Here is a 19,169-nt window from a genome sequence, read left to right on the forward strand (position 1 = left end):
TAGGCTTTTTTTAAAGACTACTCTGATTGGTCAGCACATTGAGACACAAACAAAATGGCAGCGCTCATGAGAAGTGGCCGTGTGCTAATTAGAAATATCATTAGATGTAATTCTGCATGTTCTGCAAAATGGTATTCTATCGAAGATGGTAACACAATTGCAAGTATAGGTTCAAATGATACGGCAAATCAAAGTATCGATCGATTAGCTGCTACAGAAGGCGATGGATTAACTGCAGCAGAAGTCGGTCAAACTGTGAATGCTAGTGGTGACCCTGGAAAGACATTTGCATCTTTGCTAAGAAAGTCCAAATTTGTGCAGATTGGCGATATGAGAAAGACTGTCGTTGTTGGAGAAATATTTGAAGTGGTTGACGATGATTTATATATTGACTTTGGAAGCAAGTTTTATTGTGTTTGTAAAAAGCCAAGAAGAATGCAACTCGATGATAGGTAAATCTCCGAAATTTTTATATAAATAATTATAACGCAAGGGCGCCTGCTTCTGGTCAGTGGACCCCAGCTTCTAATATATCAACATTGATAGGACAGTGGTAGGAGTAAGGGCTAATATTATTTTTTATGAATACTTATCAGACGCCTGTGTATGAATGTAATGTACAGTTGAGTGTATGCTAACCTTTACACCCTAGTGCACTACGTTTAAACTTGTAATGCACTACATTTAAGCTTCAGTAAACTAGTAGTGCACTACGTCCAGTCAGGTGTGACCACAAATCCCCCTATACAGGTACAATGGACAGTGCCACTGGACCCCTGTGTTAGATACCTGTAGCTGTTACATATACCAGAGACCTATATACTAATTAATATAGGTCTCTGCATATACAGACCTGCCTTATATCTCGTCCTCACTATACTGGGCATATACTGCCTTATATCTCGTCCTCACTATACTCGGCATATTAAATGTTGATAAAATTTTACCTAATATTAACTCAAATAAAATTGGCTGTGGTTCTTATTGCACAAGAGGAATTAAAACTCTTATCAATTGGATTTGTAGTGGGTTTTTTATCTTTATTTTTTTTAAGACTTCACTATAGTGTAAAATTAAGGTTTATCTTCCTGATTTCAAAATATTGATGCTTTTCATTTATTTGTTTTTTTAAGATGGACAACATTTTATACTTATGATTAATCCTACCTTAGGCCTTGATGATTGTTTGTAGATTTTTTTCTCAAGTACACTGTATATGTACATAAATATATTTTAATATTTATTATTTTATCAGACAAAAATATTTTTAAATTCATTGTATTGTTATAAAATTACTTCACTAATATCTGTTAATTCAACCATGAAATCATTTCAAAGTACATAATCAAGTATCAAGAATTAGAACTTTCGTATCTTCTCATGTATGTTCTGAAATAGACATATAATATCTACACAACAAGTTATGTACATGTACGTATACCTGTATGTACAAGTTATGTACATGTACGTATACCTGTATGTATAATTGGTACTCTCAGGACATGCCTGTTGTCATGGCCACCTATAGCTAGGCCCCAGGGCCCAAACCCCACCTCACCACCACCTTATGGACCTCCATAACACCTCACCTATATATATGTATCAGATGAGGATCAGTCTTAAGGTGTGCCTGTTTTAACACCTGGCTATAGTTTTGTCAAGTCCCCAATTACCCCCCAGGGGTCCATTTATAGCATGCTGTGCCAGGGTCTTCTGCCTTACCTAGCTACCTGTAATTAACATCTAATACTACCCATATGTAATATATACCTGTGGATGTTTTTAAAAAGAAATAGTTTTTTTTTTTGGCGAATCATCAAAAAGTAACTAATTTTTATATGCATTTTTCTTCACAATAAAGATATTCAATAAAGATAGTTTATAAGCTGATTTTCTTTAATTACAAGAAGAGGTAAAATCCCCATCAGTTATACATTTTAAGGTAAAGAACAATTAACACTTTTCTTAATGCAATAGGGAAACACTTAAATGCTGATCAAAATGTATCCCAACATTTTATTTTTAAACACTATTGCCAAAAACGTGTTAGGGTGAACTGTAAAAAAAAAAACATTGGATTAAGGTCCACATGATCCACACGTGTATATAATTTATTTGTTAGCAGGTATTTTATAGAAGAAAATTATGAACTTACAAATACAAGTGTTGTATAATTCAAGTGTTGTACGACAAGTACAGTACAGCTCCAGATACATGAACATGTATGTGTGTTATTTAAGCTTAAAACTGTTGCCCTCCCCTCCTCAAGTTTGCCAGCACATATGTATATGTAACAAAAAAGACATTAATTGTTCCCTCAGGCCATTATCTCATTCTGTGTTACCTGTAACTGATACATGTACCTGGAATCAGATCCAATATATTGGATCTTCAAAGTATTAGATACCTGCACACAGGTACATGTACAGAAATTTCAACTATTTCAGTAAAGGAAGATGGAAGGTGTATTACAAGTAACATATACCTTATGTAAACTTAAAATTTTGAAATGTAGAACTGTTATGATCACTTAATTACCATTACAGTCAAAGAATCTCTTTCTTTACATATTAAATCAATGTTTAATTAATTTCTTTCTGTGTTCAGGTTTTTGACTTTAAGCATTGGATGTATATTTTATGTGCTGAATTAGGTTTTATTAAGCATAATATCACATCAAAAATGAAATTATGAATGTGCTGCTTAATTTAATCTGAAATTAAACTACAAAATAACTTAAATGTACAAAATTTAAAATGTTCAACTAACGATAATTGTTTTCAAATGTTTTATTATATGCAGTTATTAACTGAGTCAGTACTTTTATGTGATGAAAATAAAATTACTGGAATTATACATGTGAAATATATAACTGATTAATCAATACAAAATATAGAGCACCAACTTCGTTAAAGGATTGATAAAGTAAATCTGTCTTCGTTACAGTGTATAATTAACAAGATAGAAAGGTTGAAATATAACATCAAACTAAACTCCCAAAACCTTTTTAATAACTCTTTGAATATAACTGCTAGATAGCCTTATATATACAGTACAGGTAAAATCACAGGTAGCCTTGGGTACTGCCCATTACCTGTATGGGGGTTTGGCTGTTCATATATCACCTCTTAGCCAAAATTTGACATTGGAAAAAACAAAAAAGATAGTGAAAATCATACAAATTTCAGTTTTTCTTTGATGAATATTGCCATACATTATTTTCGATTTCATTTCGTTATCTGTAGCTGTTTTTAGCTCACCTGGACCGAAAGTCCGGTGAGCTTATGTCATGGCGCAGCGTCCGTCGTCCGTCCGTCGTCCGTCAACATTTGCTTCAAATCGCTACTAGTCAAAAAGTTCTTATTGGATTTTGACCAAATTTGGCCAGAAACATCCTTGGCAAAAGGGGAACAGATTTTGCATAAATGGTGACTCTGACCCCCGAGGGGCCAAAGGGGCGGGGCCCAATAGGGGAAATAGAGGTAATTCCTTTAAATCGCTACTAGTCGTAAAGTTATGAATGGATTTTAACCCAATTTGGTCAGAAACATCCTTGGGGGAAGGGAAACAGATTTTGCATAAATGGTAGCTCTGACCCCAGAGGGGCCAAAGGGACGGGGCCCAATAGGGGAAATAGAGGTAATTCCTTTAAATCGCTACTAGTCAAAAAGTTATGAATGGATTTGAACCCAATTTAGTCAGAAACATCCTTGGGGGACGGGGAACAGATTTTGCATAAATGGTAGCTCTGACCCCAGAGGGGCCAAAGGGGCGGGGCCCAATAGGGGAAATAGAGGTAATTCCTTTAAATCGCTACTAGTCATAAAGTTATGAATGGATTTGAACCCAATTTGGTCAGAAACATCCTTGGGGGAAGAAGAAGAGATTTTGCATAAATGGTGACTCTGACCCCAGAGGGGCCAAAAGGGCGGGGCCCAATAGGGAAAATAGAGGTAATTCCTTTAAATCGCTACTAGTTGTTAAGTTATGAAGGGATTTGAACCCAATTTGGTCAGAAACATCCTTGGGGGAAGGGAAACAGATTTTGCATAAATGGTGACTCTGACCCCAGAGGGGCCAAAGGGGCGGGGCCCAATAGGGGAAATAGAGGTAATTCCTTTAAATCGCTACTAGTCATAAAGATTTGAATGGATTTGAACCCAATTTAGTCAGAAACATCCTTGGGGACGGGGAACAGATTTTGCATAAATGGTGACGCTGACCCCCGAGGGGCCAAAGGGGCGGGGCCCAATAGGTGAAATAGAGGTAATTCCTTTAAATCGCTACTTGTCATAAAGATTTGAATGGATTTGAACCCAAGTTGGTCAGAAACATCCTTGGGGGAAGGGGAACAGATTTTGCATAAATGGTAGCTCTGACCCCAGAGGGGCCAAAGGGGCGGGGCCCAATAGGGGAAATAGAGGTAATTCCTTTAAATCGCTACTAGTCATAAAGTTATGAATGGATTTGAACCCAATTTGGTCAGAAACATCCTTGGGGGAAGAAGAACAGATTTTGCATAAATGGTGACTCTGACCCCAGAGGGGCCAAAAGGGCGGGGCCCAATAGGGGAAATAGAGGTAATTCCTTTAAATCGCTACTAGTTGTTAAGTTATGAAGGGATTTGAACCCAATTTGGTCAGAAACATCCTTGGGGGAAGGGGAACAGATTTTGCATAAATGGTGACTCTGACCCCAGAGGGGCCAAAGGGGCGGGGCCCAATAGGGGAAATAGAGGTAATTCCTTTAAATCGCTACTAGTCATAAAGATTTGAATGGATTTGAACCCAAGTTGGTCAGAAACATCCTTGGGGGAAGGGGAACAGATTTTGCATAAATGGTAGCTCTGACCCCAGAGGGGCCAAAGGGGCGGGGCCCAATAGGGGAAATAGAGGTAATTCCTTTAAATCGCTACTTGTCATAAAATTATAAATGGATTTGAACCCAATTTGGTCAGAAACATCCTTGGTGGAAGGGGAACAGATTTTGCATAAATGGTGACTCTGACCCAAAAGGGGTGGGGCCCAATAGGGGAAATAGAGGTAATTCCTTTAAATCGCTACTTGTCATACAGATTTGAATGGATTTGAACCCAAGTTGGTCAGAAACATCCTTGGGGGAAGGGGAACAGATTTTGCATAAATGGTAGCTCTGACCCCAGAGGGGCCAAATGGGCGGGGCCCAATAGGGGAAATAGAGGTAATTCCTTTAAATCGCTACTAGTCATAAAGTTATGAATGGATTTGAACCCAATTTGGTCAGAAACATCCTTGGGGGAAGAAGAACAGATTTTGCATAAATGGTGACTCTGACCCCAGAGGGGCCAAAAGGGCGGGGCCCAATAGGGGAAATAGAGGTAATTCCTTTAAATCGCTACTAGTTGTTAAGTTATGAAGGGATTTGAACCCAATTTGGTCAGAAACATCCTTGGGGGAAGGGGAACAGATTTTGCATAAATGGTGACTCTGACCCCAAAGGGGCCAAAGGGGCGGGGCCCAATAGGGGAAATAGAGGTAATTCCTTTAAATCGCTACTAGTCATAAAGATTTGAATGGATTTGAACCCAAGTTGGTCAGAAACATCCTTGGGGGAAGGGGAACAGATTTTGCATAAATGGTAGCTCTGACCCCAGAGGGGCCAAAGGGGCGGGGCCCTTATAGGGGAAATAGAGGTAATTCCTTTAAATCGCTACTTGTCATAAAATTATAAATGGATTTGAACCCAATTTGGTCAGAAACATCCTTGGTGGAAGGGGAACAGATTTTGCATAAATGGTGACTCTGACCCCCGAGGGGCCAAAAGGGCGGGCCCAATAGGTGAAATAGAGGTAATTCCTTTGAATCGCTACTAGTCATTAAGTTATGAAGGGATTTGAACCCAATTTGGTCAGAAACATCCTTGGGGGAAGGGGAACAGATTTTGCATAAATGGTGACTCTGACCCCAAAGGGGCCAAAGGGGCGGGGCCCAATAGGGGAAATAGAGGTAATTCCTTTAAATCGCTACTAGTTATTAAGTTATGAATGGATTTGAACCCAATTTGGTCAGAAACATCCTTGGGGGAAGGGGAACAGATATTGCATAAATGGTGACTCTGACCCAAAAGGGGTGGGGCCCAATAGGGGAAATAGAGGTAATTCCTTTAAATCGCTACTAGTCATAAAGTTATGAATGGATTTGAACCCAATTTAATCAGAAACATCCTTGGGGGAAGAAGAACAGATTTTGCGTAAATAGTGACTCTGACCCCAAAGGGGCCAAAGGGGCGGGGCCCAAAAGGGGAAATAGAGGTAATTCCTTTAAATCACTACTAGTCATACAGATTTGAATGGATTTGAACCCAATTTGGTCAGAAACATCCTTGGGGGAAGGGGAACAGATTTTGCATAAATGGTGACTCTGACCCCAAAGGGGCCAAAGGGGCGGGGCCCAATAGGGGGAAATAGAGGTAATTCCTTTAAATCGCTACTAGTTATTAAGTTATGAATGGATTTGAACCCAATTTGGTCAGAAACATCCTTGGGGGAAGGGAAACAGATATTGCATAAATGGTGACTCTGACCCAAAAGGGGTGGGGCCCAATAGGGGAAATAGAGGTAATTCCTTTAAATCGCTACTTGTCATAAAGATTTGAATGGATTTGAACCCAAGTTGGTCAGAAACATCCTTGGGGGAAGGGGAACAGATTTTGCATAAATGGTAGCTCTGACCCCAGAGGGGCCAAAGGGGCGGGGCCCAATAGGGGAAATAGAGGTAATTCCTTTAAATCGCTACTAGTCATAAAGTTATGAATGGATTTGAACCCAATTTGGTCAGAAACATCCTTGGGGGAAGAAGAACAGATTTTGCATAAATGGTGACTCTGACCCCAGAGGGGCCAAAAGGGCGGGGCCCAATAGGGGAAATAGAGGTAATTCCTTTAAATCGCTACTAGTTGTTAAGTTATGAAGGGATTTGAACCCAATTTGGTCAGAAACATCCTTGGGGGAAGGGGAACAGATTTTGCATAAATGGTGACTCTGACCCCAAAGGGGCCAAAGGGGCGGGGCCCAATAGGGGAAATAGAGGTAATTCCTTTAAATCGCTACTAGTCATAAAGATTTGAATGGATTTGAACCCAAGTTGGTCAGAAACATCCTTGGGGGAAGGGGAACAGATTTTGCATAAATGGTAGCTCTGACCCCAGAGGGGCCAAAGGGGCGGGGCCCAATAGGGGAAATAGAGGTAATTCCTTTAAATCGCTACTTGTCATAAAATTATAAATGGATTTGAACCCAATTTGGTCAGAAACATCCTTGGTGGAAGGGGAACAGATTTTGCATAAATGGTGACTCTGACCCCCGAGGGGCCAAAAGGGCGGGCCCAATAGGTGAAACAGAGGTAATTCCTTTGAATCGCTACTAGTCATTAAGTTATGAAGGGATTTGAACCCAATTTGGTCAGAAACATCCTTGGGGGAAGGGGAACAGATTTTGCATAAATGGTGACTCTGACCCCAAAGGGGCCAAAGGGGCGGGGCCCAATAGGGGGAAATAGAGGTAATTCCTTTAAATCGCTACTAGTTATTAAGTTATTAATGGATTTGAACCCAATTTGGTCAGAAACATCCTTGGGGGAAGGGAAACAGATATTGCATAAATGGTGACTCTGACCCAAAAGGGGTGGGGCCCAATAGGGGAAATAGAGGTAATTCCTTTAAATCGCTACTTGTCATACAGATTTGAATGGATTTGAACCCAAGTTGGTCAGAAACATCCTTGGGGGAAGGGGAACAGATTTTGCATAAATGGTAGCTCTGACCCCAGAGGGGCCAAAGGGGCGGGGCCCAATAGGGGAAATAGAGGTAATTCCTTTAAATCGCTACTAGTCATAAAGTTATGAATGGATTTGAACCCAATTTGGTCAGAAACATCCTTGGGGGAAGAAGAACAGATTTTGCATAAATGGTGACTCTGACCCCAGAGGGGCCAAAAGGGCGGGGCCCAATAGGGGAAATAGAGGTAATTCCTTTAAATCGCTACTAGTCATAAAGTTATGAATGGATTTGAACCCAATTTGGTCAGAAACATCCTTGGGGGAAGGGAAACAGATATTGCATAAATGGTGACTCTGACCCAAAAGGGGTGGGGCCCAATAGGGGAAATAGAGGTAATTCCTTTAAATCGCTACTAGTCATAAAGTTATGAATGGATTTGAACCCAATTTGGTCAGAAACATCCTTGGGGGAAGGGGAACAGATTTTGCATAAATGGTAGCTCTGACCCCAGAGGGGCCAAAGGGGCGGGGCCCAATAGGGGAAATAGAGGTAATTCCTTTAAATCGCTACTAGTCATAAAGTTATGAATGGATTTGAACCCAATTTGGTCAGAAACATCCTTGGGGGAAGAAGAACAGATTTTGCATAAATGGTGACTCTGACCCCAGAGGGGCCAAAAGGGCGGGGCCCAATAGGGGAAATAGAGGTAATTCCTTTAAATCGCTACTAGTCATAAAGATTTGAATGGATTTGAACCCAAGTTGGTCAGAAACATCCTTGGGGGAAGGGGAACAGATTTTGCATAAATGGTGACTCTGACCCCAAAGGGGCCAAAGGGGCGGGGCCCAATAGGGGGAAATAGAGGTAATTCCTTTAAATCGCTACTAGTTATTAAGTTATGAATGGATTTGAACCCAATTTGGTCAGAAACATCCTTGGGGGAAGGGAAACAGATATTGCATAAATGGTGACTCTGACCCAAAAGGGGTGGGGCCCAATAGGGGAAATAGAGGTAATTCCTTTAAATCGCTACTTGTCATAAAGATTTGAATGGATTTGAACCCAAGTTGGTCAGAAACATCCTTGGGGGAAGGGGAACAGATTTTGCATAAATGGTAGCTCTGACCCCAGAGGGGCCAAAGGGGCGGGGCCCAATAGGGGAAATAGAGGTAATTCCTTTAAATCGCTACTAGTCATAAAGTTATGAATGGATTTGAACCCAATTTGGTCAGAAACATCCTTGGGGGAAGAAGAACAGATTTTGCATAAATGGTGACTCTGACCCCAGAGGGGCCAAAAGGGCGGGGCCCAATAGGGGAAATAGAGGTAATTCCTTTAAATCGCTACTAGTTGTTAAGTTATGAAGGGATTTGAACCCAATTTGGTCAGAAACATCCTTGGGGGAAGGGGAACAGATTTTGCATAAATGGTGACTCTGACCCCAAAGGGGCCAAAGGGGCGGGGCCCAATAGGGGAAATAGAGGTAATTCCTTTAAATCGCTACTAGTCATAAAGATTTGAATGGATTTGAACCCAAGTTGGTCAGAAACATCCTTGGGGGAAGGGGAACAGATTTTGCATAAATGGTAGCTCTGACCCCAGAGGGGCCAAAGGGGCGGGGCCCAATAGGGGAAATAGAGGTAATTCCTTTAAATCGCTACTTGTCATAAAATTATAAATGGATTTGAACCCAATTTGGTCAGAAACATCCTTGGTGGAAGGGGAACAGATTTTGCATAAATGGTGACTCTGACCCCCGAGGGGCCAAAAGGGCGGGCCCAATAGGTGAAACAGAGGTAATTCCTTTGAATCGCTACTAGTCATTAAGTTATGAAGGGATTTGAACCCAATTTGGTCAGAAACATCCTTGGGGGAAGGGGAACAGATTTTGCATAAATGGTGACTCTGACCCCAAAGGGGCCAAAGGGGCGGGGCCCAATAGGGGGAAATAGAGGTAATTCCTTTAAATCGCTACTTGTTATTAAGTTATGAATGGATTTGAACCCAATTTGGTCAGAAACATCCTTGGGGGAAGGGAAACAGATATTGCATAAATGGTGACTCTGACCCAAAAGGGGTGGGGCCCAATAGGGGAAATAGAGGTAATTCCTTTAAATCGCTACTAGTCATAAAGTTATGAATGGATTTGAACCCAATTTGGTCAGAAACATCCTTGGGGGAAGGGGAACAGATTTTGCATAAATGGTAGCTCTGACCCCAGAGGGGCCAAAGGGGCGGGGCCCAATAGGGGAAATAGAGGTAATTCCTTTAAATCGCTACTAGTCATAAAGTTATGAATGGATTTGAACCCAATTTGGTCAGAAACATCCTTGGGGGAAGAAGAACAGATTTTGCATAAATGGTGACTCTGACCCCAGAGGGGCCAAAAGGGCGGGGCCCAATAGGGGAAATAGAGGTAATTCCTTTAAATCGCTACTAGTCATAAAGATTTGAATGGATTTGAACCCAAGTTGGTCAGAAACATCCTTGGGGGAAGGGGAACAGATTTTGCATAAATGGTAGCTCTGACCCCAGAGGGGCCAAAGGGGCGGGGCCCAATAGGGGAAATAGAGGTAATTCCTTTAAATCGCTACTTGTCATAAAATTATAAATGGATTTGAACCCAATTTGGTCAGAAACATCCTTGGTGGAAGGGGAACAGATTTTGCATAAATGGTGACTCTGACCCCCGAGGGGCCAAAAGGGCGGGCCCAATAGGTGAAATAGAGGTAATTCCTTTGAATCGCTACTAGTCATTAAGTTATGAAGGGATTTGAACCCAATTTGGTCAGAAACATCCTTGGGGGAAGGGGAACAGATTTTGCATAAATGGTGACTCTGACCCCAAAGGGGCCAAAGGGGCGGGGCCCAATAGGGGAAATAGAGGTAATTCCTTTAAATCGCTACTAGTTATTAAGTTATGAATGGATTTGAACCCAATTTGGTCAGAAACATCCTTGGGGGAAGGGAAACAGATATTGCATAAATGGTGACTCTGACCCAAAAGGGGTGGGGCCCAATAGGGGAAATAGAGGTAATTCCTTTAAATCGCTACTAGTCATAAAGTTATGAATGGATTTGAACCCAATTTAATCAGAAACATCCTTGGAGGAAGAAGAACAGATTTTGCGTAAATAGTGACTCTGACCCCAAAGGGGCCAAAGGGGCGGGGCCCAAAAGGGGAAATAGAGGTAATTCCTTTAAATCACTACTAGTCATACAGATTTGAATGGATTTGAACCCAATTTGGTCAGAAACATCCTTGGGGGAAGGGGAACAGATTTTGCATAAATGGTGACTCTGATCCCCGAGGGGCCAAAGGGGCGGGGCCCAATAGGTGAAATAGAGGTAATTCCTTTGAATCGCTACTAGACATAAAGTGATGAATGCATGTTCTAAAAGCAATTCTTGAGGTCTTTCAGACCTTAGAGAGTCTGGACTTCATTAATCTTTAAAGCAGTTCAGATTCCCACACTATAACCATATATAGCATTGTTAGAGATTTACAAATAAAACAAATTGAATATGAACATTATTTTGACATTTGGCCTAATCCAACCAGGTGAGCGATGCAGGCCCCATGGGCCTCTTGTTCTAAATTGCCTTAATATAGGTCTTTGTATATAAAAATACTTAATCATTCAAAAGTGACTTCAAAGTTGTGAATTTTTTAATGGCAAATTGGGAATTTTCACAAGATTTTTTTAGGGGAATCAATATGGTCCTTTTAAAGGACCATGCTTCTATAAATATAAATAATTAGGGTCTAGTAAGTAATAACGATGGTATAAACCAATATAGGTACTGGATCCTAACAAACAAATGTTGGATGCGTATTACTAGAAATAGATAATTGAGCTAGTAGTAATAATGACAGTACAGACAAGTAAATTGTCAAATTTTCGAGGCAATCTGCCCCTTTATCAAGACACAGGTAACTTACATACGATCACATATAGACATAGAACATGGATCCGGAACAGTTACACAAATATAGTAGGTATAAACAACAATATATATCATAATATTGTAATGTATATATATATATATACATGTATATATATATGTATATATATAAATAAAAAAATCCTTGATTGGAATATTCACATAATCTCATCTTTATTCAATTTACAAAGATTAAAAAAAGAAGTCGAGGGGCTGGAGCATCCTACCAAATCTTCAGCTTGTAGTAGTGACTTTCCCATGTGGTTTCAACAGAAAGAGAAACGTACATTTTAAATTTAATTCTATTCATGAGGGTATCCAAACACAATCACACTTTAGAACCTGAAAATCCTTCGCAATTATCTTACCTTACCAGGAAGTGAATTTCTGCCAAATCGATCATGAAAGACCTCTCATTATCACAATTAATGGTTTTTATCATTAATTATTGTATTCACATGTATGCTAAAAGAGCCTTTTTGAATATGCCACATTTTTTTTTACCCGTGTCGGTTTGGCTAGTGGAATTTTGGTGTCTTCTAGCCCTGGGCTAATGATTAGAAAGCAATTTCTACGGATACACCCGTGTTAGTATTTTGGCTATGGTGACTGGCCCTTATACAGCATTATAGTCTCTAATACTAACTGCCTTAGTTTACAAAGCTGGACTTACTCTGTATAGTATTTTAGCATCCATTTGTTGATACCAGTTAAGGGAACTTGTACTGCTTGTTGATATTTAAAAGCCTTGAATTTAAAGAAGCTGTTGGCAGATTTTATATCTAAAATATAAAAAACCAGATGACCTACCATTGGTATTCATCCCCCATTTCTGTCTGTTTCTGTTAAAATTGGAAGTTTTATTCCAAAATTTAAACTGATTTCTTATTTTTAGGAGGTTTCAAAGAGGTTCGAAAGTGAAGATCCTGCTTCAGGATTACGAGATGACTGCTTCATTTATGGCTACAAACAAAGATGTGACTTTAATGGAGTCGGACGCTACACTGCTAGGATCCTTATCTTCTGACGTTCTTGATGATGAGAAAATTGACACATTTAGAAAAAGAACGATGTCCAAAGAAAGGACCAACTGGGAGGAAAAAGAACCATCTTTTGACATAAGGACTTTCATATCAGATATCAAAGGAATATAACCTGGAGCTCCCTGATGCAGAACTTCTCATTGAGGATATAATCTGTGTAGTTTACAAATTGACGTCATTTCAGAGTATTTCTCAGTCTTGTTTGACTTTCTTCATTTGAAAATAAAGTTACATATGATTATCAAAGAAATCATCTGGACCTGGATTTCTCCATAAATATAATTTTATATATCAAAATTTGTGGTAGATGCTGGCTCTTATTTGACAGAATAATTTTAATTAATACGTTCCTAAGTGTAGATTTTTACAAAGTAACCTGGTTTTAATTACTGGGTAAATGTACAACCCTTAAAAAATTGTTAAAGCACTCTGGATGGTGTCCTCCATTTTGCTTGTCTAAGAGATACAAATTGTAAATTTTGTAGGATGAATATACATTTGTTTGTATTAAAAGATAACATGGTGAAATTTAAAGGTGTACATGTATGTATGTACATGTGTAGAACCCAGCTGGGACTAGAGGTGATCAAAAGGTGATTTAAGTTTCACTTGATTAGTGGAAACCACACTGCTCAAATTACTTAAAGCCTGAGTTTGTGTTTATTCTGTAACAGGAGAAGAGAAAATGTAGAGGCTAGACTGGAGTTCGAACCTGGGACTAGCTTTGATTAACAAAAATGATTTTATCAGGATTTTAAAATTGTTGTTGAACTGTGTTTAGCCTAATCACCTTTTGAACATCTGGGCCCTGTTAATTACGATATATATTTCCATGAAATATGTAGAGAATGAAGTTGTTTGGTAAAAAATTAATTAAATAAAAAACTTCTTTGATTACCAGCTGTCTGGCTTAAAAAAAAGCTGTAATCACAGAAAAATATCAAATAAACACCACGAGATAAAAGTAAATAATACAGGTATGGTGAAGTGAAGCCCTACGTAGGCAAGTGAACAATACTGGCATTTTGACCCCAGTTCACTTGACCTATACATTAATGTTTATGTAACTGTTTTGGGTCATTGTTTGAATATGCATTTCTAATTTGCTTGAATTTTCACTTACATAATATATATATGTATACACACTGTATATGGTATTTAGATGTGTATTTGGTGGGAGATCTCTCACTTTGACATCTCTGGAGGGTGACACCCTAGCTACCATAATGGCGTTTTGACCGCAGATCATTTCACCATTTTTGCATTATGACCCTGTTCACCTCACCGTAATGACGTTTTGACCCTGGTTCACTTCACCATTATGATATTTTGACCTCGTTTCATTTCACCATTATGATATTTTGACCTCGTTTCATTTCACTATTTCACCAGATCCCCATCCTTAAAAGTGGTAGGTAAATTTCTGCGGATTGGAAGTAATTATTTGTTTTTAAATGATATTTCGAGTCTCGGTAAAAATTATTATGCTGATAAAACGGGAGGGGTGAAACGTAATTGCATGTAATTCTTGTTTCATCAGTAAAACAAAATAATAACAGACAGTCTGTTAAAGTACATACCGATAAAAGAAAAGGAAAATTAAGAACTCGAAATATCCTGACATTTAATCAAGATAAGTTGGAATTATTCCGATTATCAAACTGATTTGATATACTGCTAAAGAATTGATTGAATGAATGAATGAATGAATGAATAAGGGGCAGATGAGAATCTGAATTCCTTGCTCTTTGAAAACGTAAAATTTCTCTGACCCAGCCTGGGGTGCACATCTGAAAATGTTTTTTACTATTCAGACTAATAAATAGCCTGTACAGTCCATACTCTATCTATCCGCTCTAATGTACTCTATCTATCCGCTCTGATGTACTCTATCTATCCGCTCTGATGTACTCTATCTATCCGCTCTGATGTACTCTATCTATCCGCTCTGATGTACTCTATCTATCCGCTCTGATGTACTCTATCTATCCGCTCTGATGTACTGTCAAAGCGTTGACGGTTTACCAATCACCCCTAGCAGTATATTTAAGCGAAGAGAAATTAAGTTCTGTGTATATTTTATATCATGAATGCATTTATAACGATTGAATGATAAACGTTTCATCTAAACATTTAGCTGGTGTGATACACTTGGCTCATACCTAGATACATGTACTGTATTAAATACATAATAATTTTGGACAGACATTTGGTAGTGGTACATAAACTCATTGTTTGGTTTATCTTAATTGATAAAGTTGTATTGTTCTTACAAATATATAATTTAATTTTGTATGAAACACCATTTTCATTGGCTGAAATAATTTTGTTATACCTCCATAACAAAATTGTTGACGTTGCGAAATGTAACGTCATTTTTGATTGGCTGATGACGTTGCGTAATAATTTATCACAGAAAAGAGTTCGCCAAAGAAAGTGAAATATCTTGGTGTGTATAAGACGAAATTAAATTATAAGAATTAACATTAATTATTTTTTCTGTTATACAGTCATAACATAAAAAAACTAGAGTGTACTCTCTTCATAAACACTCCAGTTTTTTCTGTTATGACTGTATAACAGAAAAAATAATTGATGTTAATCCTTAAATAAAGTATTTACAAACAAGAAAAAAAAAAAAAAAAACCTGCTGGTTTTGGGTAGAGATTGAATGTTATCACCAGCAGCACATGAAATCATACCATTGATGTGAGAGGGGAGATAACCTTTATAACACGCGATCCACACACACAAGGTACATAACTCTGCCAATACTAACCTAGTTGTAGTATTAAAAAAAAGAGTTTATCATGAAAAATTCACCGATAAACTGATATACATACTGTATGATAGGTTAGTCTACATACTGTATGAAAATGATAGGTTCGTCAACATATTTAATGTTATTGCACAATGCTAGGTCTGTGTACACGCTTAGTGGTATAGTCGGGGTACGTCCGATACCTCTACAGCCGGACGGGTAGGGACGAATTCGTGAAAGGCTCAAGCGAGTCTATAGTGCATTTCCCTTTAAAGTTTTGAGTGTAGATCTGTTGCTCAAAACGTGAAAGTCCACATTTAACCAAGCGGAGTATAACAATATTATATCACTTACTGTATAATCCAGAATTTTTGGTCCAATAACTAAGGATGCTGGGAATCAATGTTAAAAGTTACATATTTTAGGAAATTGTTTTGAATCGTCTTCGGAACCATAAAGCTAAATCTAACTTATACACATGGTTCATATGCTTTATATATCATATGCATGTAATTGGAAAGTATTTGTAATACTGTACGACTTGAATGAGCGTTTTTAATGACCACTGAAATGTCAAGGTGAATGGCGAAGGCCCTTTTGGCCTCTTTTTACCCATCCCCTGTCAAATGACGGTATATATTTTAACTGGCTTGAAATGTTTTTTTTATATATATGTGGGAATAAATGAAGAAGGAAGCCATTTTTACTCTTCCCCGTCTCCGGCTTTCGGCTCACTTCTACGGCTACTAGAATAGAAATGTCGACAATTAAAAAAGATCGGACACGTCCACAAAATAACGTCATTTCCGAGGCACTGGGAAAAAAAACAAAATAAAACAAAAACAAAAAAAACAAAAACAAAAACAAACAACGTTTCATAAGGATTGAAAACATCATCAAAACTGTCGACATTTCATAAAGATTTGAAACAGGCATGTAAACGTCTGAATAACGTAAAAGTATAGATAAGATTATGATAAACCCCAATATTTTACTCAAAACATTAGAACGCCATCAAAGTTTGCAGGTTCAGACAATATTTACCTTCTGTTTACGGAACTGAGCTCCGATTCGTCTACTAAGTTGGAGCATTCGGATTGGTAAACGCGACATGAAATACTAAATTACATTCTAGGAAAAGGACTTCCATATACGGAAAGTGAGAATGATATTGGAGTCACATCCACAATATACTAGGAAATTAAGAAATCGACAAAACCAGTTCCATACAAAGAACTTTAGATTGTGATACCCCACTTATGGTACCGTCCGGCTCATGGGAAGTCCAGATGATACCCTTAACGTGGGGATTTATCGTGACGTGTGTACTCCGAGAAATAATCGCCGTGTTCCCCAGTGATAGACCAATTGTACCAACCAAGAACCGACCCAGAATCACCATACCAAGAATGGCTAGCTTATCCTACCCAGACTGCAATGCTTGAAATTGCCAACGTTGACATATAGAAGTGCCTGGGAGGACATGATCCATATCAACACGAGCAACCCCACCTTTATGGCTCACGAGCTGAAGCCTAAATATCGGTAAATATCTTTATCAGTAAGATGTGTATGAGCATATGAAACCAGCCATTGCCGCTACTTAAAAAAAAACCAATCACTTCTGTATAACTACATGGAACCTTTTATGGACTCGTGTTGATTATGAGCATTAATTTGTGTAATTAAGCTTGGACCAGTTTTATCAACATTCCTTAATTTACATAAACTCATTGTCTTAAGATTCCCCATAGGAAAGCATTGCAGAATTAACGGAAGATTCAGTATGGGTCGTCTTTATAGAAGAATAAATATCTACACATTTTCGTAAAAAATAGTCGTGTACTATACATAAAAATGTACCAAAATAATTGATTTGACAATTAGTTTCTCAAACTCACCATTGCTGTAGATGTTGGCAGTTTCTTCTATAGAGATACTTTGTGGGAGTTACATTGTGATAAGATGTAGCATGGAATAATTCCAAGCCACAAATAATCAAACCTGACAAATTGCTACTATAATGCTCACTCACTTTTTGCGATATATGTGATACAAATGACCTAATTGTGTCCCCTTGAAACATGCATTTTTTGCATGTTCTGCGGAAATTTACGAACAGCATAACAAATAACATGTTAATAGCAAAGCATACGGTGTGCCATGATGCATACTAAATTGCACCATAGTAGGAATTGATAGGTTTGTAAAATATTGTTTTTACTGGGTTTGCTGTTTAGATGATCCTTACCTAAGAATGTTCAAGTAAAGACATTCCTTAATTTAGGGACGTTGATGAAACTGAGGCCTGATAGGAGAGAAAAATCTAGATTCCTACAGTCCGAAAAAAACTGAGGCCTGAGAGGAGAGAAAAATCTAGATTCCTACAGTCCGAAAAAACAGGCCTGAGAGGATAGGAAAATCTAGATTCCTACAGTCCGAAAAAAAACTGAGGCCTGAGAGGAGAGAAAAATCTAGATTCCTACAGTCCGAAAAAAAAACTGAGGCCTGAGAGGAGAGAAAAATCTAGATTCCTACAGTCCGAAAAAAAAACTGAGGCCTGAGAGGAGAGAAAAATCTAGATTCCTACAGTCCGAAAAAAAAAACTGAGGCCTGAGAGGAGAGGAAAATCTAGATTCCTACAGTCTGAATAAAATGTGGTTTTGTTTGTACAAACAGGATGATCGGCAGTCGTCCTGCGAAAAACACACATTCATTAGAAAAAACCTGATCAGACAGCTCGGACACTGCGAATTTGCACATGGAGAAACCGGTAGTGATTCCAAACATCCGGAAATGGGTAAATATTTGTTGTGTGAGGGTGGTCGTTTTGTTGTTAGTGAGGTGATCATTATGAGGGAACATTTCACTGCTAACCAATGTTATTTCAAGGCGACACATTGTCAGCAAAGTCTAGTCTATCTGATAAAAATAACTTAATGATAATCGGACATGTAACAGAAGTACAGATTGTCGCCAGTTTTTTAAGACACAGCTGGCAATTATAGTGAACCCCATGTATGAATCGTTCATCAAAAATACATCGGATTAATAAACACACGACGACTTTGCAAAATGTGGCTCTTTGAATCAATTAAGATTACAGATTTTTACGGTGAATTAAGAAAATGAAATCCTATTGAAAATTCCTTATTTTTGGAAAACAAAATTAGCATTTTATGAGGATTTCTGTCAAACAAACTCGTCAGGACCATTCAAAAAAGTTTTAATCATGAAAACGTGTGATACACATGGTTTAAACGCTCGTTCTATCCATTGTTTAAGGTTTTTATTGCAGTTTGAGAAAACAAGCGGAAAGTAACTTTTTGAAATTAGAATTATATTAGACGAGCCATAACATTAAAAAAATAATTAGTTACAAACTTAAGTACCGATATTAACAATTTATTGAAAGAAAGAAAAATGTATTAACTGAGATGAAGTTAATCTCATATGTTTTGTTTCGTTCCGGTTTATTAACGAAATCAAAACTCAAAATTGATTTTAAAACATCCTGGCGGGAAATGATGCATAGAGAACTAAGCTGCACAGTCAGATTCTCCAAATTACCCTGTGTGTTATGGAGGATTATATTTGCACTCATGGAAAGATTGTTAAAAGTAACTGTTAGTCTTATTTACTGAAGTCATATAATCATATAACAT

General features: G+C 38.3%; 1 protein-coding gene across 1 annotated transcript; it reads left to right on the forward strand.

Annotated features, from left to right (window-relative positions):
* Positions 1-20: 20 nt before the first annotated feature.
* On the forward strand, positions 21-13,277 carry LOC117316111. The gene is made up of 2 exons (XM_033870605.1): positions 21-452; positions 12,596-13,277. Exons 1-2 carry the CDS (start codon positions 55-57, stop codon positions 12,852-12,854), a joined length of 657 nt encoding a protein of 218 aa, XP_033726496.1. The 5' UTR covers positions 21-54; the 3' UTR covers positions 12,855-13,277.
* The last annotated feature ends 5,892 nt before the right edge of the window (positions 13,278-19,169 follow it).

The sequence above is a fragment of the Pecten maximus genome, chromosome 18 (genome assembly GCF_902652985.1).
Source record: "Pecten maximus chromosome 18, xPecMax1.1, whole genome shotgun sequence".
In the NCBI taxonomy this organism is placed as follows: domain Eukaryota; kingdom Metazoa; phylum Mollusca; class Bivalvia; order Pectinida; family Pectinidae; genus Pecten; species Pecten maximus.